This window comes from Halichoerus grypus, chromosome 13, assembly GCF_964656455.1.
Source record: "Halichoerus grypus chromosome 13, mHalGry1.hap1.1, whole genome shotgun sequence".
Lineage (NCBI taxonomy): Eukaryota > Metazoa > Chordata > Mammalia > Carnivora > Phocidae > Halichoerus > Halichoerus grypus.
Genome location: NC_135724.1, coordinates 30,819,298 through 30,845,005, shown reverse-complemented (window position 1 = coordinate 30,845,005; position 25,708 = coordinate 30,819,298). Strand labels below are relative to the sequence as shown.

At 34.9% G+C, this 25,708-nt stretch overlaps 1 protein-coding gene across 3 annotated transcripts in view; it reads left to right on the top strand.

Moving 5' to 3' along the window:
* PIK3C3 (phosphatidylinositol 3-kinase catalytic subunit type 3) overlaps positions 1-25,708 on the top strand; it is a 140,971-nt gene that overhangs the window by 29,421 nt on the left and 85,842 nt on the right. The window contains exons 5-9 of one of the 3 annotated variants that reach the window (XM_078060392.1): positions 12,571-12,657; positions 14,469-14,564; positions 17,080-17,151; positions 19,512-19,616; positions 20,316-20,408. In XM_078060392.1, the coding sequence (XP_077916518.1) occupies positions 12,571-12,657; positions 14,469-14,564; positions 17,080-17,151; positions 19,512-19,616; positions 20,316-20,408 (453 nt within the window). The remainder of the gene's footprint in view (positions 1-12,570; positions 12,658-14,468; positions 14,565-17,079; positions 17,152-19,511; positions 19,617-20,315; positions 20,409-25,708) is intronic. The other 2 variants (XM_078060393.1, XM_078060394.1) reach the window with 2 other exon arrangements.

The window sequence follows — 25,708 nt, the reverse complement described above, 5'->3', positions numbered from 1 at the left end:
ATATTTAATTTATTTATTTGAGAGAGTGCATGTGCACAGGGGGAGGAGTAGAGGGAGAGGGACAAGCAGACTCCATGCTTAGCGGAGCCTGATGCGGGGCTTGATCTCACAACCCTGAAATCATGACCTGAGCCGAAATCAAAAGTTTATTTGTTCTCCCAACAATTTCAGCTTTTTGTATATTTACAGGGCTGAAGTGAATGCTGTTTCATATTTCATCTTATGCCCACAAGTGATTTCTTTAGTGTAGAAATTTAGGAGTGAAATTATTGGATTTCAAAGATTAACATCTATACATTTTCTGTTTCCAATTTTCAGGTAGTTTTTGTTGCTATTGTATATGTCTTCTAAAAATTGTATTTTTAGATTGGTAAAGAGGGAATAGTAGGAATTGTGGAATAATACTGATTTCTATTTATTAATCTTACATTCAGGCACCCTGATATGTTATTTATTTATTTATTTATTTTTTGTTTCAAGATTTTATTTACTTTTTTGTCAGAGAGAGAGAGAGCACAATTAGGGGGATCGGCAGGCAAAGGGAGAAGCAGGCTCCTCACTGAGCAAGGAGCCCGATGTGAGACTCAATCCCAGGACTCTGGGATCATGACCTGAGCTGAAGGCAGATGCTTAACTGACTGAGCCACCCAGGCATCCCAATGTGTTTGTTTGTTTTTTTTTTAATTGCTTGATTCAATTTGCTAATTTTCTGCTGAAATTTTACATCTATGTAAGTAAGAATTGCTTGTAACTTTCCTTTCTTTGACTTTCCTTCTCTAATTTTTATAATCATGGTCATATTGATCTCAGTGATTTTGTTGATGTATGATTGTAAAACCACTTGAGTTTGAAAAAGGGGAATACAGTTGGAAGAATTACTCTACTCAGTATTAAGGTGTACATATATATATAGTCATCATGTCTTGTTCTTTTTTTTGTGTTTGATTCCTTCATTTATGTTTTATTTTTTTATGTCATTGTTTTATTTTGAAATAGTAATTTTATTTCTAATATTGTATTATCTGAATTTCTGGTGGATGTATTCCAGTTGTTTGTTATGACTATTGACTTTAGCTTTCATTGGGTTGTAACTAGATTGCAAACTCATCTTTTGTGAGACTTACCTAAGTTGTTATACCTATTTTACTGTTATTCATATGTTTTAGCTGTTTGTTGTGTGAGGATTTTCACTTTATTTTGGTCTTCCACATTATTGAAATTGGAGCTCAAACCCAGTGTTATTTGCTTATCTGCTCTTGATGTTAGAGGAATCTAGAGAACCTATATTGGAAAACTAAGATTAGCAAATGTTTTGATTTTTAGAAATATGATTTAAGAAATGAGTGTTGTTATAAGCTGGACATCATTTCTGGTTACCAATTCTAGGACAGATTGTCAAATTGGTGACTTAAACGTGTACTTTGCATAATGGTATTTTCTGGTTAGGTTTTAGACATATGAAAAACATGGAATTATTCAAAGAGGTATTTTGAAAAATGAAGACATTATCTTTTATTTTATACTTTTAAAATTAATAGAACTATCAAAACTGATGGAAGATTTATTTATTTATTTATTTATTTTAAAGATTTTATTTATTTTTTTGACAGAGAGAGACATAGCGAGAGCAGGAACACAAGCAGGGGGAGTGGGAGAGGGAGAAGCAGGCTTCCCGCGGAGCAGGGAGCCCGATGCGGGACTTGATCCCAGGACCCTGGGATCATGACCTGAGCCGAAGGCAGACGCTTAACGACTGAGCCACCCAGGCGCCCAAAACTGATGGAAGATTTAAATAGTAATGAGATACATTATAACTGGGTAGAAAGACTGGCAGTCAAAACCCCTGATTTTAGCTCTCACAGTGGCTCATTGCATAACCAGCTATTTCTGTATTTGTGGATATTTTTCATTGATAAAAGTGATCAGTTGGACTCCATCTGTCTGTTATATAGGAATCATAAAAATGACATTATTGTTATTATCATCAACACAATGAAAAATAGTAATGAGTATAGTAGAAATGATGTCAAGCGCTCAAAAAAATGAGAACCCCATTTATGTTTTTTGTCTGTCATTAATAACGTACTTTCGTGAGAAGAAACCAGCAGCAACAACAACAAAAACTCCTGTTTTTTAAATGTCTACATTTTGGGGAAAGGAAAGCAGTGGTCAAAAGTGTTAATGAAGAGATTTGTTACTTTAAAACCGAAAGAGCAGAATCCTGCTATAAAATTTGAGTTAGGCAGAAGCATCCACTTTGGTTTATTTCCTTCCTCAGATCTTTTGTAAATGACAATAATAAACAACAGAATTATGATGACAGCTGCTGAAATTATTCGAGGCTATGAAACTTGTTCAGTGGCACCACTGACATCATCAAAAATACCTCTTAGCTATAGGTTTTTATATAAATAATAGGTGTAACTTTTATAAACATAGCTTATTTGACTTGATTCTGTGTTGCAAGTCTTTTTTGTCATAAAAGAAAGATTTGGGAATCTGTTATAAATTTATTCCTAATGATACATGGTAGAATCTTCTTTATCAGTCACTTTGGTTTGCTTACTGTTGTCTAATACTGTCAAAGCTTTTAGATTTGTCTTGAAAGCATTGGTAGCAAGTAGACTAAATTAGTTTTTGTCAGTGTTAAGATTGAGCCCTAAAAGAATATTGATTGATGTTCTATAAATCTGTTGTCTGTCTTTACAGCTATAGTTTCTGCCAGAAAAAAAGGAAGTAACGTGCTTTTAAGACTAGATTAATCCCTGAGAAATTTAACTGAATGAAACTTTTATGATGCAAAAACCACTCTTCCTGAATAAGATTTACATGTAAAGTTTCAAAGTAAAATTGAAGATTTGTAGCTAAGACTTCATTAATCAGGAAGATAGAAACTCCTATGCTTCCTAAGAATTAAATACATAAGTGTATGTACAAAGTCTCAAACACACACACACAGCTCCTTTTTTAATCTTAGCAGTTCAAGTGAATTCTTATATACAACTATATTTGATCTTGAATTATAAATTACTGTATAGCTTGTATTTAATTTGATACAAATAGGACTCATTGTCTTATGTTTATTGAAGGATTGTACATTTTAACCATAGAAATTTATGAGCCATAGTGCTTCATGTGAATGCATTAGCTGACCTATAATGGTATTCTGTTCAACGAATATTTATTAATTTAGCTCAGTTCCAGTTTAGGCTCAGGGAAGTGTTACAGTTGAAAGAGTTATGTTTTGGCCTTTAACTTGAGGGAATTTAGAGGAAGAAGATAATGAGGTAGTTGAATTAAATACCACTTATATAATCATGCTGGAGAAAAGTAGTCTTGTATATGGTAGTAGCAAGCACTTTTATTGGGCAATGTTCTCATAAATGTTTCAAGAGAGAAATTTTGAACTTTCACATAGGGTCTGTGAATCTGAAAGTTCTCTTTTTGGTGACAGAGCGGACTGAGTTTTTTTCATTTAATATTCCAGTGGCAGGGAAAAAAAAATACAACTTTGTCATTTTTTTCCCCCTTAGATTCCCTAAGAAAGCATATGTGTATCTGGCCCAAGCATCATCTATTATAGAGCTACATTTTTGGAAGGAAAATCCATTTATCTTGTAACTCTCCTCATAAAGTTTCTTGACATGAGTAAGGTTTGATACATAAAGCTTATAAATTTCTCCATATGGGAGTTTTTTAGTAACCACATATTGAAAAATTGTGGTTTTTAATTTATACAGTTCTTTAGTTGGACCTAGTTGAAAGGCTTTTGGAAGCAATAATTTGAGAGAGAACAATTATATTGATTCCTGGTTTCCATTTTAGATGCTCAAATTAATCAGATAGGTCTTTTTTTTTGAGTTTTTATTATGAGGTGAAATAACTTCATATAGCATCATCTTTTCTTTTTTTTTTTTTTAAGTTTTTATTTATGTATTTGACAGAGAGACAGACAGCGAGAGAGAGGGAACACAAGCAAGGGGAGTGGGAGAGGGAGAAGCAGGCTTCCAGCTGAGCAGGGAGCCCGATGCGGGGCAGGGCTCAATCCCAGGACCCTGGGATCATGACCTGAGCTGAAGGCAGACGTTTAAGGACTGAGCCACCCAGGCACCCCTAGCATCATCTTGATTAATGCTAATCTTTAGTGGTTTTCTCAACAGAGATTTCCTCACAATTAATTGTTTTTAAAATAACTTTAGTTTTTAAATAACATTATTTTTTTGAAGTAGAAGATTTTTAGAAGAAGATTGGTAAAGCACAAAGACTATAAAAATCTCTTCTAACCCTCTGCTCAGAAATAGCCATCATTAATATTTTAGTTGATATGTTTTCAGTAATCAAATAAATATATGTGGTATATAAACATATATGTATTTATTCTTAAATTGGAATCATATTGTGTGTGTGTTTAATTGAATCCTAGTTTTACACTTAATGGTGTTTCAAAATTGTTCCAGGTCATTTAAGATACTTCTACAACATGATTTGTAAAGACTCCAAGAACTTGCATGGTGTGGATGGGTGTGCCATAATGAATTTCAACAGTCCTCTATGGTTGAATATTCAAAATGTTTGCAATTCTGCGCTGTTGTAAAGCCATTATTCACTTTAAATTTTCTATTGGCTTGAAAATCAAAGAGGGGGATTGTTCTTTTGAGTTGTTTTTAGATGGCTTATTTGATTTGCTCATATACTATATTTCCAGGTTATCAGATGTAGTCATAAGGTATATGTGGGTGCTTAAAATCAGGATTAAAGTTTGGTATACATCTTTGAGTTCTTTTATTAGTTATATTCTGTCTTATGTGTTTATCTTGTTTACAGCTAGACACTAAACTTCTTATACAATCATATCTCTTAATAAACAAGAATAACCCCTTTTCAAAGCATCTGTGAACTTGGGCCATGTGTCTGGTATTGTTTGATAAATACATGTTGATCGACGTCTTTCATAAAGATAGAGTAGGTGTATGAATATGGGAGAAATCGGCCAAGGAATATTTGTAAAGCAGAAATCATTTCTTTCCAGTTTCCTTTTGAGTCAGTGAGTCTCTTCCTCCCCCTCCTCTCCTCTTCTCCCCATTTACCTCACTACAGATTTCTGGGCAGACTTGTAATAAATAAACACTGTTTTTCAGTCCTTCTTACTCTTCCCTTTCCTTCTTCAGGCTTTAAGTATAGTGTCTACTATAAGGAAAAATCTAGATGATGATGAACCTCAAGAAAGCTGATTCCCAGTAAGCATCTTATGTATATATAGATCTTCCTATCTTCCACCTTCAAGAGAACTTGATTTATTTAATTAAATATTTACTGAGGACTACCATCTGGTCTTCCTTTAATCCCTGGGCACATGAACATCACTGTTGTGCCGATAGACAGCCTCTTTCCTTTGCCTGGGAGGTATCATTCTGTTTGTTTGGCTGATTCCTTTATCCTTCTAGTCTCTGCTTGAATATTACTTTCTTGAGAGCCCTTCTCAAGATCCCCCATTATTTTCCGTCACAGCATCCTGTTCAGTACTTTCATATTACTGCTTCAATTTATAGATACACATACGGTCATTTACCATGTAAGTGACTCATCCCTTCCTACCTTTTAAGTTCTGTGAGGGCAGGGAACTTGCTTCTCTTGTTCAACATTCTGTGTTTACTTTCAGTGCAGAGGACCTAATGGAAGTTTGCAGCTTACAGTAGCAATCAAATAATATATAATTATGTTGAGAGTATATAAATAATAGGGAAAAGTGACCCAACGGCATGAATCATTTTCTCCAGCTTCCTTTTGAGTGTTAACCCCCTCTCCCCTGATACCATGTTTCCCATCCACTCTCCAAAGCTCTTAAGCAGAATTCTGAAGTATACAAACATTTGTTTTCCATCTATCACCCTTTTACACTAGAAGGCCTTTCAAAATATATTCATTGAATGGATAAGTGCTGGGTTCTATCAACCATCATAGCTCTAGTGCTCAAGAAGCTTATAGTCTAATAGGGCAGATATGAATCTATCTAGTAAGACATAAGGAGAGATGAACTGTGAGTTGTGATCATGGGAGTCTATATTCCCAGGGATAACTGTCAGGTTTGACATTTGTTTTCCCAGCTATGCTTAGTTGATATGCAGTGCAGCACTTGTATTGAACACCCAGGAATCTGAGACACTGTTTCCGTCTTCGCATTTAGTCTGACAGTGCATGGTTGGTACTCCAGGCAGTTTCCTGGACATGCTGTTATTTGGGTCTTAAAGATTCTTCTATAGGGCGCCTGGGTGGCTCAGATGGTTAAGCGTCTGCCTTCGGCTCAGGTCATGATCTCAGGGTCCTGGGATCGAGTCCCGCATCGGGTTCCCTGCTCAGTGCAGAGCCTGCTTCTCCCTCTCCCTCTGCCACTCCCTCTGCTTGTGCTCTTCTGTCTATCTCTCTGTCAAATAAATAAATAAAATCTTTAAAAAAAAAAAAAGATTCTTCTATATAAATGGCCTTTAAAACTCATTGCTGTAATTTTTGGAGAAGTTAGAGCTCAGTAATTATGGTATTATTTCTGTGACAGTGGGCTTCTCTTCTGAGTTCTGTGTGTCTTATGAATTTTGTGGAAACCTGTGTTAAAAAGTGAGAATGGCACTTTTATTGTTTTCTTAACCTATCTCCTTCCTAGGATGGGCCCCCTAGTGAGGATTATTTCTTCACAAGCAATTTGAAACAGATTGTACTAGTTTTATCCTGCTGTTTAACAGAATGCAGATTTCTTCTTTTGAAAGATCTAGGTCACTGACATTTCAGACCTAAAATGAAATATACATTGTTAAAGTTCATTTTTGTTTTTTAGTTTCTGTGGAAGTACCCAGACTGGAGACAGCTAGCAGCTGCTTTGGACTGGTGAAAACCACCCAAGTCTGTCTCCATCGTTATCAGCACCTATAGGAAATGAAGTGACATAGATGATGGTCTAATTATGGCAGCTGCTTATAAGATGCATAAGTGCTTTATAATTTTATAAAAATTTTAAAAATTTTTAGAGAAATTTTCCATCTAGTATTTAATCATTTCATCTGTATTGAGTGAGTCTTCAAAGTAAAATGCCTTATGGTTTGAAGAACTGGAAAGGGTGGCTGGAGTATAGCATGTCAGTTGGAGTTGTGGGAGATTATTTTGGAGAGGAAGGCAGGGCTAATAATTTAGGAATTGTGATAGCTAATTCTAGGCTTTCCCTATTGCCTGAAGTCTAGACAAGAGCTGACTGCCATCTCCAGATTCTTTCCCACAGCTCTTTTGCAATTGAGCAGTCAATTGTATTGTGTGTTTGGACTTTCCAATAAGTAAATGCTGTACTAGCTAGTCTCCAAAGATGACCCTCAGTGAAACATGCCTCTCAGTACTCATACTTCCATTCCACATTGGGATATGCACTAGCTCTGTGACTTTTTATTTTTATTTTTTTACACTTTAAAAAATTTAAATTCTGTTAATTAACATATAGCATATTACTAGTTTTAGAGGTAGAGTTCAGTGATTCACCAGTTGCATATAACAACCAGTGCTCATCACATGCCTTCTTAATATCCATGACCCAGCTGCCCCATCCCCCCTCCCCTCCAGCATCCCTCAGTTTGTTTCCTATGATTAAGAGTCTCTTATGGTTTATCTCCCTCTCTTGATTTCATCTTGTTTTATTTTTCCCTCCCTTCCCCTATGCTCCTCTGTTTTGTTTGTTAAATTCTATACATTGAGTGGAATCATATGGTAATTGTGTTTCTCTGATTGGCTTATTTGGCTTAGCATAATACCCTCTAGTTCCATCCATGTTGTTGCAAATGGCAAGATTTCATTTTTTGATGGCCGAGTAGTATTCCATTGTATATATATACCACATCTTCTTTATCCATTCATCTGTCGATGGACATCTGGGCTCTTTCCATAATTTGCCTATTGTGAACATTCCTGCTATAAACATGGGGGTGCAGGTGTACCTTTGGATCACTACATTTGTATCTTTGGGGTAAATACCTAGTAGTGCGATTGCTGGGTCGTAGGGGCTCTGTGACTTTTTTTAAACTAATACAGTCCATCTGAAGTGATGCTATGCCTGTTCCAGGCCTGAACATTAAAGACAGTTTGATAGCTTCTCTGTTTTTGCACTGTTGGGAACAGTGAGCCATATGTAAGAAGTCGGGGTATCCTGTTGGACTGCTTGTACTGAAAGACCACCTGGAGAGGGAGCAGCACTGAGCGTACATGCAGAAAGAGAGGGGCCCAACCACCCTGGTTTCCCAGCTGAGCCCACATTTTCCCACAAAGGTATTAGAAATGTGAGTGAAGGGGCACCTGGGTGGCTCAATTGTTAAGCATCTGCCTTCGGCTCAGGTCATGATCCCGGGGTCCTGGGATTGAGCCCCGCATTGGGCTCCCTGCTCGGCGGGAAGCCTGCTTCTCCCTCTCCACTCCCTCTGCTTGTGTTCCTTCTATCGCTGTGTTTCTCTCTGTCAAATAAATAAATAAAATCTTTAAAAAAAAAAAAAAATGTGAGTGAAGCTATCTTGGACATTCTAGCTCCAGCCGCCAAAACGACGTAGTCTCATGAGAGACTGTTGGCCAGTAGGAAAAAAAAAAATCTAGATGTCCCATGAGAAGATGGCTTCTTGACTTCTCCAGGAATCATGAGAAATAATAAGCTGATTATTGTTTTAAGGCACTCAGTTTTGGGGTGCTTTGTTACATAGTAATAAATAAATAGTGCAGGTGGCTAAGTGGACATTTTGAGTGACAACTTTCCAATTCTGCAGTTTAAACTTAAACCAGAGCCAGCAAAATGCTTAGTCCCTGTTTTGTATGAGGAATTATGCTAAGCGCTTAGGTTGCCTTATTCTTTCTCATTTAGAAATTACCTCAGGTGAAAAGGAATTTGTTATTTGGAAGAAAGCTAAGCTGATATTTTTATATTACAATGATCTTCAAATGTTTTTATATGAAGTTACTGTTTTCACTTCTGAAATAGTATGACCACATAGTTGTGATGAGAGTTTCTTAGTTGAAGAAGATAAAGAATATTGATGGTGAAGATTTTTAGTTCTTTGAGAGATAATTGATGGCAGTGTTTGGCATTCTTGTAGGAATACCATCATAACATATATAATGGAAAGGAAGACGACTGATAAATACAAACTATTGTGTCAGGCTTTGCTGCTCAGTTTTGCTTTATGCTATGAGCTTGTTTAAAAAGAAAGAGAGGTTTTGAAACATGAATAATCATGTATTTAAATTACACTTTCTAAGACAAAATCTTCTTCCAATTTGAGAACCTTGGAAATTGTCTTGAATTCTCTGTGGATTTGAAGCGTCAGTGTATTATTTAATTTCTGAAACCAAAGGTGTTAGATTGGTATGTAAGATCTTCAGAGGGCTCTACCAACTGCACCTCCAGAAATTATTTTCTTACTACTAATTCTTTTTTATTGTTAATGCTTTAATCACTGCTTCTTAAAATTAAAACATGCTTGCACACCTATACCCTTAAATCTTGGAGTATTAAATTATAGGCCTCAGAAATGCCTTACTGTATGTAACTTATATTTTATAATTTTTTTTAGATTGAGAGATGGGAAGGAAATAGACAAAGTAGTTTATTTCCCATTTGAGAAACTGTTCTTATTATAAATCTCTCTCTTTATAATCAAAATATAAGAAATGTAGAACATGGAGATACTTTTAGGAAAGGCTTCATTATTTTTTAACATGTTTAAATGGCAGATTGTGGGCCTTTAAACAATTTTTAAGGTTTTTTTTTTCCTAAAAAATATAATGATTAGTCTCTAGCCAAGTCCATTTCTTATCCTGATAGTTGTATATGGTTTCTGTTACATACAAAAATGTATCAAATGCAAAGGTGACGTTACTATCCTTTTTTTTTTTAGACTTGTAAAGATTTTATTTTTATAGAGCCGTTTTATGTTCACAGCAATATTAAAAGGAAGGTACAGAGAGTTCTCATATGCTGTCTGTCCCCATACCTGCATAGTGTCCCCCATTATCAGCATCCCCCACTAGAGGGGTACATTTGTTATAACTGATGAATCTGCATTGACACATCATAATCACCCAAAGTTCATAGTTTTTCCCAGGGTTCACTCTTGGTGTTGTGCATTCTTTGGGTTTGGACAAACATATAGTGACACTTATCCATCATTATAGTATTTTTTTTTTTTTTTTAGATTATTTATTTATTTGAGAGAGAGAGACAAAGATAGCAACAGAGAGCATGAGCGAGAAGAGCGAGCACGAGGGGGGAGGAGAGGGAGAAGCAGGCTCCCTGCTGAGCAGGGAGCTGGATGCGGGGCTCGATCCCAGGACCCTGGGATCATGACCTGAGCTGAAGGCAGACACTTAACTGACTGAGCCACCCAGGTGCCCCTGTCCATCATTATAGTATTATACAGGGTAGCTTCACTGCCCTGAAAGTTCTCTGCCACCTATTTATTCTTCTTCCCCTGCTAACCCCAGGCAACCGATTATATTTTTATTGTCTCCATACTTTTACCTTTTCCAGAATGTCATATAGTTGGAATCATACAGTATGTGGTTTTTCCAGGTTGGCTTCTCTCACTTAGTAATATATACTTTACGTTCCTCCATATCTTTTTATGGTTTGATAGCTCCTTTCTTTTCAGCACTGAATAATATTCCATTGTCTGAATGTACCACATTTGTCTATTCACCTATGAAGGACATCTTAATTCTTGCAAGTACTGGTGGTTCTGAATAAATCTGCTATAAATATCCATGTTCAGGCTTTTGTGTGGACATGTTTTCAGCTCATTTGGGTGAATACCAAGGAATGCAATTCTTGGATCGTATGGTAAGAGTATATTTAATTTGTAAGGAGATGCCACACTGTCTTTCAAAGTGGCTGTACTATTTTACATTACCAGTGTAGCAGTAAATTCCCAGCAGTGAATGAGACTTCCTGTTGCTCCACATTCTCATCTGTATTTGGTGTTGTAGGTGTTTACAGATTTTGGCCATTTTAATAGGTGTTTAGTGGTGTCTTGTTTTAATTTGCATTTCCTTGACATATTGCTCATTTGCCATCTATGTGTCTTCTTTGATGAGCTGTCCATTAAGGTTCTTTGGCACATTTTTCTTAGCCAGGTTGCTTATTTTCTAATTGAATTTTAAGTGTTCTTTGTATATTTTGGGTAACAGTCCTTTATCAAGTGTGTCTTTTGCAAATATTTTCTTCTGATCTGTGGCGTAGTGTCTTGATAGTGTCTTTCACAGAGCAGAAGTTTTTAATTCTAATGAAGTCCAGCTTGTCAATGATTTCTTTCATGGATTGTGCCTTTGTGTTGCATTTAAAAAGTCATCTCTATACCCAAGTTCATCTAGATTTTATCCTATGTTATCTTCTAGGAGTTTTATAATTTTGCATTTTACGTTTAGGTGATCCATTTGACGTAATTTTTGTGTGTAAGTTCCTTGTCTAGTTCCTTTTTTTTTTCATGTGGAACTCTCATTCGTTCCAAAACCATTTGTTGAAAAGTCTTTGCTCCATTATATTGCCCCTGCTCCTTTGCCAAAGATCAGGTGACTCCTTTTATGGCATCTATTTCTGGGTTTTCTCTTCTGCTCCATTGATTTGTTTATTTATTCTTTTGTGAAAACCAAACTGTCTTGATTATTGTAACTCCATATTAAGTCTTGAAGTTGGGTAGTGTCAGTCCTTCAATTTTTTTGTTCTTCAATACTGTGTTGGCAATTTTGGTCTTTTGCCTCTCCATATTAACTTTAGAATCAGTTTGTTGATATCTGTAAAATGTCTTGCTGGGATTCTGACTGAGATTGTACTGAATCTATAGATCAAGTGGGAAGTACTGATATCTTGACTGTTTTGAGTCTTTCTTTTTTTTTTAAAGATTTTATTTATTTATTTGAGAGAGAGAATGAGACAGAGAGAGCATGAGAGGGTCAGAGGGAGAAGCAGACTCCCTGCCGAGCAGGGAGCCCGATGTGGGACTCGATCCCGGGACTCCAGGATCATGACCTGAGCCGAAGGCAGTCGCTTAACCAACTGAGCCACCCAGGCGCCCCTGTTTTGAGTCTTTCTATCCATGAACAGAATATCTCTCCATTTATTTAGTTCTTTGATTTTGTTCCATAGATTTTTAGTTTTCTTCATATAGATCATGTTTTGTTAGATTCATACCAGTTTCATTTTTGGGGTGCTAATGTAAAATGGTATTGTGTTTTTAATTTCAAATTTGACTTGTTTATTGTTGGTATATAGGAAAGAGATTGACTTTCTTTTGTTAACCTTGTATCCTACAACTTTGCCATAATTGCTTATTAGTTCCTGGAGTTTTTGACCTTTCTTTGTTTATATCTACATAGATGATCATGTCATCTGCAAATAAATGCAGTTTTATTTCTTTCTTCACCATTTGTATACCATTTATTTCCTTTTTATTGTCTTCCTGTATTAGTTAGTACTTCCAGTATCATGTTGATGGTCATTACCATTTTTATCCTCCTTTCTGTGAAATCTGTGTTAAAATTTTCTTCATTATATTTGTTCTGCAGCTCACCAAAGCACATCGACAAGGGCACATGGTGAAAGTAGATTGGCTGGACAGATTGACATTTAGAGAAATAGAAATGATAAATGAGGTGGGTTGTATCCCTTTTTTTTCCCCCCAAATAGTTTTCCCAGATGTCTAAGTCACGATTTTTTAAGAAGCATTGTTTATTGCCAGGTTATCTCACAAATGTGAGAACATTGAGAATAACCTGTAGTTGTGAGTTTTGTGTTAATAATTGGAAAACTTGGGATATCTGTTTTTCTTATTTTTTTTTTAAAGATTTTATTTATTTATTTATTCATTTATTTGAGAGAGAGAGAGAGAGAAACAACATGAGAGGGGAGAGGGTCAGAGGGAGAAGCACCCCGCTGAGCCAGGAGCCCAATGTGGGACTCGATCCCAGGACCCTGGGATCATGACCTGAGCCGAAGGTAGTCGCTTAACCAACTGAGGCACCCAGGTGCCCTGTTTTTCTTATCTTTTAATGTTATATTGAACCATGAAGTAGGCAGTGGCCATCGTAAGTGTACTAAGTATTATACAAGTGAAGCTGGTATTAAGCTTGATGCTTCACTTGTGTGTTCTCTCTCCATTTGGCAGCTTATGTTTAGGTTCAGTTCCGTATTGGATTCTTTCAACACAGTGCTGCCCCTTTACTTCAGTTACCTTAAGTCACTGTTAGTAATCCCTGTCCCCAGTTAAGATACTATGTGTTTTATGTGCTATACTACATATAAGACTCTGCACCCTTAGTAAAGTTACATGGTTCAAAGTCATTTATTTGTTTCTTGATCTTGTTTATTGGTCTAGAATATGTTTAATTAAAAGATGGCTTCCATGAAACTTTCCAAAAGTTAGAACAAAATTTTTTCTTTTTCATATATTTATACTGAAATACTAGATGTGTGGCTTAACATTCTGTGTCTGGAGAGTAGAAAGAACAATTATTTTAATCACATTAGCAGAGAGGAATATCAGTTTTTGTGATATGCCTAATTTATTGTGATCACCACAGGGCATAACTGACTTATTTTATATTCTCTGAATGATTTTTAGTGGGTTGAAAGAGAGAGAAATTTTAATTTTATAACGAACACTTATAAAAGTTAAATTCTACTATTGTGCATTTTTTAAAAAAAAATTAGTTGTGTTTAACAGTGTTTATATTCAGTATGAATAAACTGGGCTTCTTTTCTAAATTTATTCATAATACACTCTCATATACCGAAACTGAAAGAAAAGTTTATTTTTTTGAATGTTTATAATAGTCACATTCCTAAAATAGTTAAATAAAAACATTTACTTATATTTTTCTGCTCTTCAACTTAGATAGCCTTTGGTATAGAAAAGGCAGTGTTAGGGCTCACTTTGTCGAGCCCTACTCACCTTTTCCACCCCTGTTCTTTGAAAGATAGGAGAGCATTGCCATTACCATAATTCGACTATAATATGTGTCATAAAGCTCTATAATTTAAGTGATTTCTTTAGACCTTTATGATTTTATATATTAAGATTTAAAGCCATTGTTAAAACTGGTTTAAGATTTATCACCCTTTTAGACTTCTTTTATTTTCACTTTATTATTGTCCTAGTGTTTCCTTTTTTTGAAGGGGACATGTTGTTATGTTGGAGAAAAAGTTAACTATTTCCCACTATGTTTAAAGTATATTGATAAAAATTGACAAATGATTGCCAGTTATCTTAAGACCACTTTTAAATTGTGAAAAACTTGTGAAGGTTGTTTATGATAATGAAAGAAAAATTTGTTACGGTTTGAAGTTGTACTTGATAGATCATGTATTAGTGAATTGGAAATAATGATGCATACTGCTCCTCTAAGGGAATGTCGAAGATCATGATTTTTCATAAAAAACTCTCTTTTTTTTGTTTTTTTTTTAGAGTGAGAAACGAAGTTCTAATTTCATGTACTTGATGGTTGAGTTTCGATGTGTCAAGTGTGATGATAAGGAATATGGTATTGTTTATTATGAAAAGGTATTTGCCTTGGAACTGTTTATGGTCTCTGAAGTAGAGGGGAAGGGAAACATTAAAAAGAATTCCTGTTGTACCTGCTGAGATGAATTCTTTGGTTCCAGGATAGCAGCAGACAGCAGTCAGCAGCCGCTGTTTGTATATATACAAGTCAGATCATGGAGCTACAACAAGATTACGAAAGCTGATCATTCATGTAATGCAGTTCTGGGTTCCAGAAGTCAATAAATATGCAACAGATTAAAAACTTTTTGATCAATTGCTCTGCAAATTGGCAAGTAGGGCATTAAAGCAATAGCTTTATTAGCAATTAGTATTCATTTGAAAAATAAAAAGGGAATCTGTTTTTAAGTGATAAGCTGTTGAAAGTTAAGGGTATGCTTACTATTTGAATTTGTATATATAATGGGTGACCCTAACATAAGTATGCTTATGAAAGACGTCCTGAATATATATTTATATAATAAATGCAGAATTAAAAAAAACATGTTTTCAGTAGGCTGGGTGATAACAAGTATGTACTTAATGGATTGGCTCTGGTCTGCTCATTATCCAAAAGAAAGTAGTTGTGTGTTTGATATGTCGCTACTTGAAAAATATCTGTGCCTTAAATGCTTGTTGAAGGGTCTTAATTTAAGGACTATAGAAAGAATTGCATGCGTAGTTCAGAACTACATAAACCAGGTATTATTGTGGAAATACTTAGGTGCTTAAATCAGTGTGAGTGAGGACAGACTTTTGATACATGGCATAATGGAATAATATTTCTTCTAGTATATAGCTAAGCTTATATGCAGTATATTTGTTTATTAGAAGCAACACTTCTAAATTATATTTATGCTTTAGTGTTATTTATTAAAGCTGTCATAGTGATTTTTTAAAATATACATTTTTTCATAACTGTAAGTTACTACTTGAAAGAAGTTTTCATAATGGAGTTTTAGGGTTTGTGTAGTTAATTTATGATCATTTTTCTGGTACTTTTCAAGTTAACACATACTTTTTTGTCTTTAGCTTCTATCCCTTCCCTTTAGTAAAAGGTTAGGAAAAGTTAACTTGTTTCAGTTTTTTATTTTGTAAATGATAGTCTTTGGTAAAAAGAAGTTAGGAAGATAGACTATTTAACATTGCTTATTAATTCATTAGAAAAACTACATTAAAAAGAAGGGGAAATATAGGTGAGTGAAATTGTTTTGTCACTTTAATAAAATCACATTTTACATTTTATACTATATGTAATTAAACGCATTATTTCTTGTCCCTATGCGGTTTATATTGCAAAAACATGCTAGTGGAAATGGTACTTTCAAACATAAGAGATGTGAAGAATCGTTTGAAAGACAGCTTTGATAATAGATGAAATAATAACAGAATAAAAATTAGAAGAATTTCAAGTATTTTTGAAAAGGTTCTTGACCCCTTTCTACTGCTTCTTGAAAATTGCTCGTAAATTAATGCCTGTCTACCTACCCTGTCATATTTCCACTTAGTGTAAAGATTGCTGGGCCAGTGTATTGAATCTAATGGAAATAGACTTTCTTGTCACCTGTCTTTTGTGACAGATAGCCTTAGTGAAGATTACTTGTCACAGTTGGGCTGATAAATGTGTTTTCTGGTGTTGTGACTGAGAACCAGCCTGTTAAACAACGGCTGTGGGAATTTGTGGTTTTCTGTAGGACTCAATTACTGAACTAAAGTCAAGTCCCAATACTTCCCTTCTTTCAGTCTCTCCTGATTTGGTTGCACGCATCTAACATTGGAAATACTAGCATTTGGAAATTGACAGAAAAGCTTGATGCGAAGTGTACAGTTGTGAGGAAATGAATTTTGACCTTGATTAGTTTAGCATTTTCCAGTATGTATGCAGTGACATTTATTGTACTGAATTACCAAAAATGATAATACCAACAAAATAAGGCAGCTTTGTTTCTTAAGAATTGATGGATTAATTCTTCTTATTCAAGTTTGCATTGTATTGAGTAGAAGCAATGCTGCTGAGTCTCTAGCTGTGTATAAATTTCAGTAACGTTAACTCCATGCTTAAAATCCAACTTCTTTGAATGGAGCTCAGTTGTGATAATTTGAAAAGTTACCAACATCTACTTAGTAGTTTTTGCAAATGATGCAACACATCCCTTGTGCCATAATTTATACTTTGTGGTTTCTTGTTCTAAGTTTGAAAATTAGGACATACTATTTTTGACCTGCTAGCATTATAAACAGAGTTAAAAATAACTGACAAAAACAATCTACTGATTTCTAGACCTCATATATCTAAAAACTGTAACAAGTTTTTATTGTTAGATTTTATTTTTCCCAAATATTTCATTAGCAACAACAGGTAAAAAATGGATATATATTTTAAAATACAGTTGAAAGAAAATGCTTTTTTAAAAGGGAGGAATGATGTTCATTAAATAGAACTAAAATACATTGGAGTGTACATTAGCATGTATTATTTCTTACCATTTGGTTAAATTTTGTTAATTTTTTTTTAACTTACTACACCGTAATCCAGGATGGTGATGAGTCATCTCCAATTTTAACAAGCTTTGAGATAGTAAAGGTTCCTGACCCTCAGATGTCTATGGTGAGTTATTGCCAGATTTCTTATGAAAGTGCTTTTCTCCAGAGTGATTATGACTTGGATTCACAGCATACACTTTCTTTTAAGAAAGTATATCTGAAACTAACTCAGTTATCTAAAAGTGATTTGTAAGTCCATTTTTAGCCATCTGGAATCAGGTTCAGGTGGAACTTTTATAATATCAACATCTAAAAATATGGTCAGGATAGTATAGTGTTGGGGAACCATTTATTTGAATTATTGGAAGAGTTAGGGGATGTAGTCTTGAAGTGAGAACTTGGGGAACAGGTACTTGAAAGATTGTCATCATATGGGAGGGGAGTTTGTTTATACCAGGATGTAACACTGGGTTCAATGGATGGGAATGTTAAGGAGAGTGATTTTGTTGAAAAAAATCTGGAAGATCGTTGTAGCTACTAGAACTGTTTAATTTGGATCATGGTGACTTGGATGATTTTGAGATACCCATCTATGGAATTTTTGAGATACTAGTTCGGGGATATGAAACAGGAAGAATTCTTAACTTTGCAACAGAGGTTTAATGAGATGACTTTAAATTTAGAAAGTTTCAGGCAAAAGATCATTTTCGTAGCATAATAGATACCATGATATTCACACAACTCGTGACATCACCCTGAATCATTTTATTCTTATTTTTTATGTTTATAATTGGATTAGTTACCTTCCTAATCAGACCAAAGTGAATTTAAAGTAGCATATTGGAAGATAAAAGCATGATGAGGGAGGTAAATACAGGTCATTAAAACAGGAAGTAATGACCGATGGCCCAACATCAAAGGAACAGACAGGGGAAAAAGAGTATAAAAAATGAGAAAAAAACGCAACTTGGGAATTTTTTGGAAACAAACATCCTAAATATGATAAAGGTGACATTTCATCATTGGAACATAGTGCTGGGGAACTGATTAGCCATTTGGAAAAAGATAAAATTAAATCAGACCCATACCTCACATCATACCCATAAAGAAAAATTCCAAATAGATCAGGGATTGGATTTAAGTATTAAAAAAAAAACGAAGCCTTACTAGTACTTTACTTTCAGTGTAGGGAAACACTTCTAACAATGACTCAAAATCCAGAGGCAGTAAAAGAAGTGATTAATAAATTTGACTACATTAAAAAAATTGCATGGCAAAACACCGTAACAAAGTCAAAAGACAATAGACAAACTGGAAGAAACTCTTCTTGACATACATCACAAAGGGATGAATAGCTAATATATGAAGAATTCTTAAAAACAAGTGACAGGGGTGCCTGGGTGGGTCAGTTGGTTAAGTGACTGCCTTCGGCTCAGGTCATGATCCTGGAGTCCTAGGATGAGTCCTGCATCAGGCTCCCTGCTCAGCAGGGAGTCTGCTTCTCCCTCTGACCCTCCCCCCTCTCGTGCTCTCTCTGTTTCATTCTCTCTCTCAAATAAATAAATAAAATCTTAAAAAAAAAAAAAGTGGTACATGGATAATGCTCTTTAAAAACAAACAAACAAACAAAAAAACAAGTGACAAAGCAGCAAAAAACCAATTGAAGGGAGAAAGACATGAGAAGACAGTTCACAGTTCATTAGCAACAAAGTTTACAGATAAATCTGAAAATAAAATAAGTAAAATAAATCTCTTTAAGCAAAGAGTGTATGTTCAAAACTAATGATTTTGGCCATAGGTAAAATAGTTCACACCAAATATGTGTATATTCAACCATTATGATCATTGTCCCTGCTGTCAGTCACTACTGGCAGTTGAACTGTTAAGATGATAGTACAGTGATATCCCAAGGTCACTAGTAGCTCATAGGAAGAGGGAATGCTTTAGTCTGGGTTGTCAGGGAAGATTTTAGAGTGAAGGTTTTATCTGAGTGGGTAGAGGATGTGAAAACCTTGAATATATGGAGAATGAGGGGTATTATGAGATGTTTTAAGAAGCTGGAATGGTAAATGCTTATTATGGCACTAGTGAAGCATAAGCCATGTTTAGTTTCCCTATCACAAAATGGTGATTTTTTTTTTTCCAATTTAATTTTCTTTTTTTTTTTTTTAAGATTTATTTATTTATTTTAGAGAGAGAATGGAGGGAGGGACAGAGGGAAAGAATCTTCAAGCAGACTGCCCTCTGGGGGTGGAGCCCGATGCGGGGCTCTATCTCAGGACCTATGAAATCATGACCTGAGATGAAAAAAATGGTGATATTTTTAAAAAAATACATAGGGGACAAAAGTTGTAACTAGAATAAAATGTTAAGTATTATAAAATGGTCTTAAGTAAGCAACTATTTCTTTTTTCATTTCTAATTGGCTGTTGAAACTTTTGATGATGTTTACATAATCGATTAATATTTATAAATAATTTATAGGAGAATTTAGTTGAGAGCAAACACCACAAGCTTGCCCGGAGTTTAAGAAGTGGACCTTCTGACCATGATCTCAAACCTAATGCTGCCACAAGAGATCAACTAAATGTAAGAGAATTTATAAACTATTAATATAAAAAAATGAAACGTGTAATTTGGTTGCAACTGATCTGATAACCACTTCATTTGGAAGTGATTCAGGTGCATGTTTTTTCCAGGGTAATGAAATCTGTATAATAATTTCAACAAATTTGCTTTTTCTGTAGTTTTTGTTTCTGTTTTTTTTTTTTTTTTTTTAAATCATTTTGGGACTAGGAAAATATATTAACACTGGAGGCAGAGCTACAAATAGTATATACTTTCTTGATATAGCTGTCTTAGAAACTGGCCCTAAGGTATTGTCTGAGAGAAGTCTTGGTGTGCACACGTGCGTTGTGTGTGTTGACTTGATAAGGAAAATGTTTATTGTTTATAACAATATCTGTAACTAACTCAGTTATCTAAAAGGGGACTTCTGTTATTTTGATTTGGTTTATTTTTGGTTGAATGAAATGAGCTCTGTAGTTACAGATTTTTATATGGAGTGTGACTTTTTAAGTTTCGTCTTTTTCTCCCCCTGCACTCCAATAATATCCTTTTTAGACTATTAAGTACAGCAAATTTAGTTTTATTCTGCTGCATGTACATTCTCCCTACTTCTATAAAAGTTCTATTATAGAAATATTTAAATAAGTGAAAAATTTTTAATGAAATGGAAATAGGAAGAATATATTTGACAAAAGTAGTTTTTTTTTTTCTTTGTTGTAGATTATTGTGAGTTATCCACCAACCAAGCAACTCACATATGAAGAACAAGATCTTGTTTGGAAGTTTAGATATTATCTTACTAATCAAGAAAAAGTGAGTATCTTGAATATTTTTATATATCAGATTTATCTGTAAACTTTGTTGCTAATGAATAAGATGAAGTTAAACTGCCATGGAAATAGAGTGTTACTGTCAAATTAAAAACAAATGTTATAGGGCAGTATGTATGATACCTTATTTTTTTAAATATTACAAAGGGTATATACACAAAGACACAGGTACCAGTTTGTTGGTGCCAGATTATGCATAGATGCATAGTTTGAATGGGTTAAGTCAGAGAGACTTGGGTTCAGTTTCTGGCACTTGTACTTATTCTTACTATGTAAGGTTAGGAGAATTGCTTTGGAAGCTTGGTTGACGCCCCTAGACATTTGCTTTTCTTAATGAAACCAAGGAATTGATGAAGTTTCTGGAGAGAGAATTATGATAAATTAGTCAGCAGTAGATTTGGGTCTGGAGACTTGGTTCTGAGTCTTACTATTGCCTCTAAGAAGCTTTTTGACTACTGACCTATCACTTCACCTGTCTGAATTTTAGTTTTTCATATATAATATGAGTTGATTAAATAATTGTGAACTTCTAAGTCTCTTTTAGTACTTAAAGTAGCCTGTAATTTCTTAGAACATAGGTTCAAGGATTAACTCTTAAGACAGAGTAATAATAACCGGTATCTATTCACCAGCCATGGTGTGCCAGGGATCTTTTCAGTCCCACAGCAACCCCACAGTATCAGTGTTAATGTTGGTGTTCTACAGATGAGGAGACCCATGCAGCAGCACAGAGCTTAGAGATGCTACCTCTTAATGTGCTCACATCTCTGAGTTAGAAACAAGCTCAGTCAGGGAAGCCGTAGAAAAGTGGACTGTAGAGAAAATACTTGCAACATTATGCATGTGCCTCAGCTGTTCTGCAACGTGTTGGGGACAAAACATAGAAGTGTCAGGAAAATTAACATCTGTCAGAAAGCTATTATATAATTATATAAGAATGAATGAATATGTTTTACAATCTCATGAGACAGTCTTTAGCTGCTTTGTTGAACTTGTTTTTCTGAAACAATTGCATTTCTTTTAGTTTCTGAAGTAAAGATAAAAATTCATTTGCAGCTCATCTTAACTCTCCAGCTTTTCTTCTTTATCTTTTATTGATGCCTTGGGAAATTCTTTGTAGATGAATCATATTAACTCTTCTTTACATCCTTAACAAGAGTGAGAGAAGAATTTTAAATTTACTGTAGCTTTGAGTGTTATTCTCTTCATCACTGCAAAAAAGGAAATATTCATCAGTAGAAACTGATGTTGTGATTCTGTGTTTTATAAAAAGATTGAGTTAGTACATGAGACTCAGTTAAATGAAGAATAACCTTGGTCCTAGCAATTGCATCTTGAATATAGCACAGTGTTTTCTAAAATATACAGCGAGAAATTGAATTAAACCTGTTAGAATGTATGGGTTCAAGAAGCATAGAGAAGATTTACAGAGCAGAACTGCCTTAGATAGAAAGGCTTGCAAGAAAAATTGTTTGTTTAAACAAGTAGTCACTTCCTACTGAAATTCAATTACTTCTAGATATGTGCAAAGGAAATAAAATGCTCAAGTGATATAAAGTGTGTGACAAGTTTCATTTAACTAGTTGGTTTCAACTTTTCGAAAGGTGGGTGATGAAACTTCAATTCTCAGGACATATTATAGGATTCTTATGATCACTAGAGTAGAGCAAACGATATTTTTTAATGTTTGGGAAGCACTTTTCAGTAAACCAAATATATATATTGGCCTTGAAGTGACCAAAAGAATTATTCACACAGCCACATTTGTATCTTTGTAATAATTTAAAATGGGTTTTGTAGAAAACAAATACTCTGGTACCCTTGTCCTTTAATTTATTTACACAAAGAAATTCTTTCAGTGTCAGTTTCTCAGATACTGATTTAAGTTATTTGGCATTTGGGCCCCAAGGCTGAAAAGATTTCCTGGAGAGAAAACAGTACTCAGAAAACAAATTGGTAGAAATTAGTTCTTGCAAAGTTATACTTCTTACTTACTTTTTAATTAAATTTGGTCTTTCCACCTATTTTTTTCTAAATGACCTGTCTTAAGTACTTTGGATGAAAACCCTCTAGTCTGGATTTGATGTTGCACCTAAAAAGTTAACAGTAACCACTTTGTCTAGCAAAACCAATGAAATTTAGGAAGAATTTTTAAATTTGTGGTTCATACTATGTAGGAAGTGACTTATTTTTATGAAATCCAAAATGTGAATGTTGTAACTTTCCAAACCAGTAAATGGTAAATGGCTTCTTCTTATAAAAATGTTAATTGAAAATAACTTTCTTAATGCCTTTTTATTATCTTTGGGGGAAAAAAGCAGTAGGAAGAGTCACATGTGGTGAAGATAATAGTGATGCCCTGAATGTTCCTGTGAGGCTGTTTCTGAAGTAGCTACTGAGACAGTGACATCAGGACAATAACCATATTTGTGCTGCCTGTCAAAAAGGTGATGACGAACTGTAACAGAAATGAATTCAGTTCAGCCAGCTTTTGTTACCACTCTTGGCCTAGTATTATTCAAGACTCTGGGCTTCGAAATACCGTTTCTCTGTCTACATATAAATTAAAACTGTTTTAGGGAAAGGATATTTCTACACAATCAAAATGGAGAAGCATAAGCATATAATTGATTAAAGGTTACTCTCAATAAACATTTAGGTAATTACTATAATACAAATGTAGAGTAGACAAGCTCAATGTGCTGTGATATGAAGGAAGTTTCACAGAGCAAAAATAGGTCTTAAAGTTTGAATAAGCTTTGATGATATTTTTATTTGATGATCATTTTTCATGGGGAGGAAAATCATGAGTAAGGCAGTGTGTTAGGTTCAGAGACAAAAAATTGTGTGAATGGTTATGAAACAGGAAGTTTGAGTCTTGAATTCAATGCTTGGGAATTGGATTTCACTGGCAGTAGGAAACCACTAAAGCGACAGAATGTGAAAAAAAAAATGTGTCTTAAGAAGTAATGTTTTAGGGGCACCTGGGTGGCTCAGTCGTTGGGAGTCTGCCTTCAGCTCGGGTCATGATCCCAGGATCCTGGGATCCAGCCCCGTGTCGGGCTCCCCGCTCAGCAGGAAGCCTGTTTCTCCCTCTCCCCCTCCCCCTGCTTGTGTTCCCTTTCTCGCTGTGTCTCTCTCTGTCAAATAAATAAATAAATAAAATCTTAAAAAAAAAAAAAAAAAAGTAATGTTTTAAGGAAGTCAAGCCAGGGTGGATTGGAGCAGATCTGTGAATGAAAAAAGAGACCTAATTAGGAGGCTCATGGTATGATTTTTAAGAGTGATATTGGAAGACAAGGGAAGGAGAGGAGAATGTATAAAATAACTTGGTGATACCTCCCAGGAGTTAGGCTTGAGTTCCTGAAATAAGGAAATGGGGCAAATGGAAGGAGCATGGTGAGGAGATATTTTCAATTTCGAGTCTAAAGTATTAGAAGCACCAGTGTGATATTGTGATCTAGTAAGAAATATATATTTGGTTTTTGTCTCTGGCAGAGTTTCTAAAGCCCTGAGAATTTCCTTAGTGGTAGGGATGAGAGGAGTGTCTTTTGTTATTCATAATAAGCCCCTTTCAACTGTACCAGAATTTATCCTAGTAAGATGACTCTTGCTTGAGGGGGCTGGTTGCTAGAGGAACCAACCAAGTGATTAGAGAGTTGGAATTTTCAGCCCCACCCCCTAACCTCTGGAAGAGGGACTAGGAATTGCATTAATCATTACTGGCCAGAAATTTTAATAAATCATACGTAATGGAAACTTCATAAAAACCTATAATGGCAGGGTTTGTAGAGCTTCTGGGTTGGTGAATGCATCCATGTGACAGCAGAGTGGCACACCCAGACTTTTATAGGGACAGAAGCTCCTTTGCTTGGGACCCTTCCACACCTTGCCCAGTGTACCTTTTCATCTGGTTATTCATTTTGTATCCTTCATGATGAACTGGCAATAATGAGTAAAATATTTCTCTGAGTTTTGTGAGCTGTTATAGCAAATTACGGAACCTGAGGAATGTGTTGTTGGTAACTTTTGATTTGTAGCCACGTCAGACAGAAGTGTGGGCAACCTGGGGACCCCAAGTTTGCAATCAGCATCTGAAATGGGAAGCAGTTTTGTGAGACTGACCCTTTAACCTATGGAATCTTTAGTAACTCAAGGTAGTTTCAAATTGAGTTAGATTGTGGGACACCTGGTTCATGTCCTCAGAGAATTAAGGAATTGTTTGGTGTGGAAAACCATACATTTGTTGTCAGAAGTGTCCCGAGTAGAGGAATGGGTTTCTCTTTAGCAACAAATTAGAAATTTCCAATAACTTACTTGGTAGACGTTAAAAATTGAAATATATATGGTGAATATAGTTTTTTCAGCTCTGAAGTGATTGTGAACATGATTCTAAGAGTAGGAGATAATAGTGGGGAGGTTCTAAGATCAGAAGGGAGGTTAATAAAATATTGCTATTAATATAAAACATGGCAATAAATGTGTTAATGTTAACATTTGACGTTGACTCAACATCAGAAATAGAATAACAGTGATATCAGATGATAAAATAATTAACATCAAATATTTGTTATAAAGTACTGTTCTAAACATTTACATTCAGTAACTTTAATCATTACCACAACCTTGTAAGGTAAGTCATTTAAAGTTAAATAGTGTGCTCCTAATGACTCAATTAATAATTGATGGAGTTGGGAATTAGGATTTGACCCCAAACACTCCAGTTATCTGTGGAAACCCTAAGGATAAAATTACATCATTTGAATCTTGTACCTTTACATACATCAATACAGCATCTTTAAAGGGCCAGAGATTAAGTATCATCATTATTATTGCCTCAAATTCTTACACTTTCTGCCTTTCTCATTTCTCCTTGTTTCTTTCTTTATTCTACTACCTCTTTGTTTACATTTGTGACATTCAGCATTATAAAGTTGTGAATTTTTTTGTACAGTGCCTTAAGTTCCTTGGCAGCAGCATGATCTATAAATCTTACTGGTAAATCTGAGAATCTGGGGGTTAGATTGTTTCAGTTATTGAATTGAGTACATCAGGATGCTGCGAGATTTGCTTTTAAGTACATATCCACACATTTCTATTAAGACTGCTGATGTGCTGTGAAATGGAAAAGTTTTCACTGTAGTTATTTAAGAAGTGTTGCTTTGTTTCGACATTCAACATAGAAATACATCTTAGAAGTGAAAAATAAATGCATGGAATAAGTTAGAAGGGTAGTCTGTGTTCTTACATGGAGAAGGCAGCACTCTGCTAAGTGGCACATGG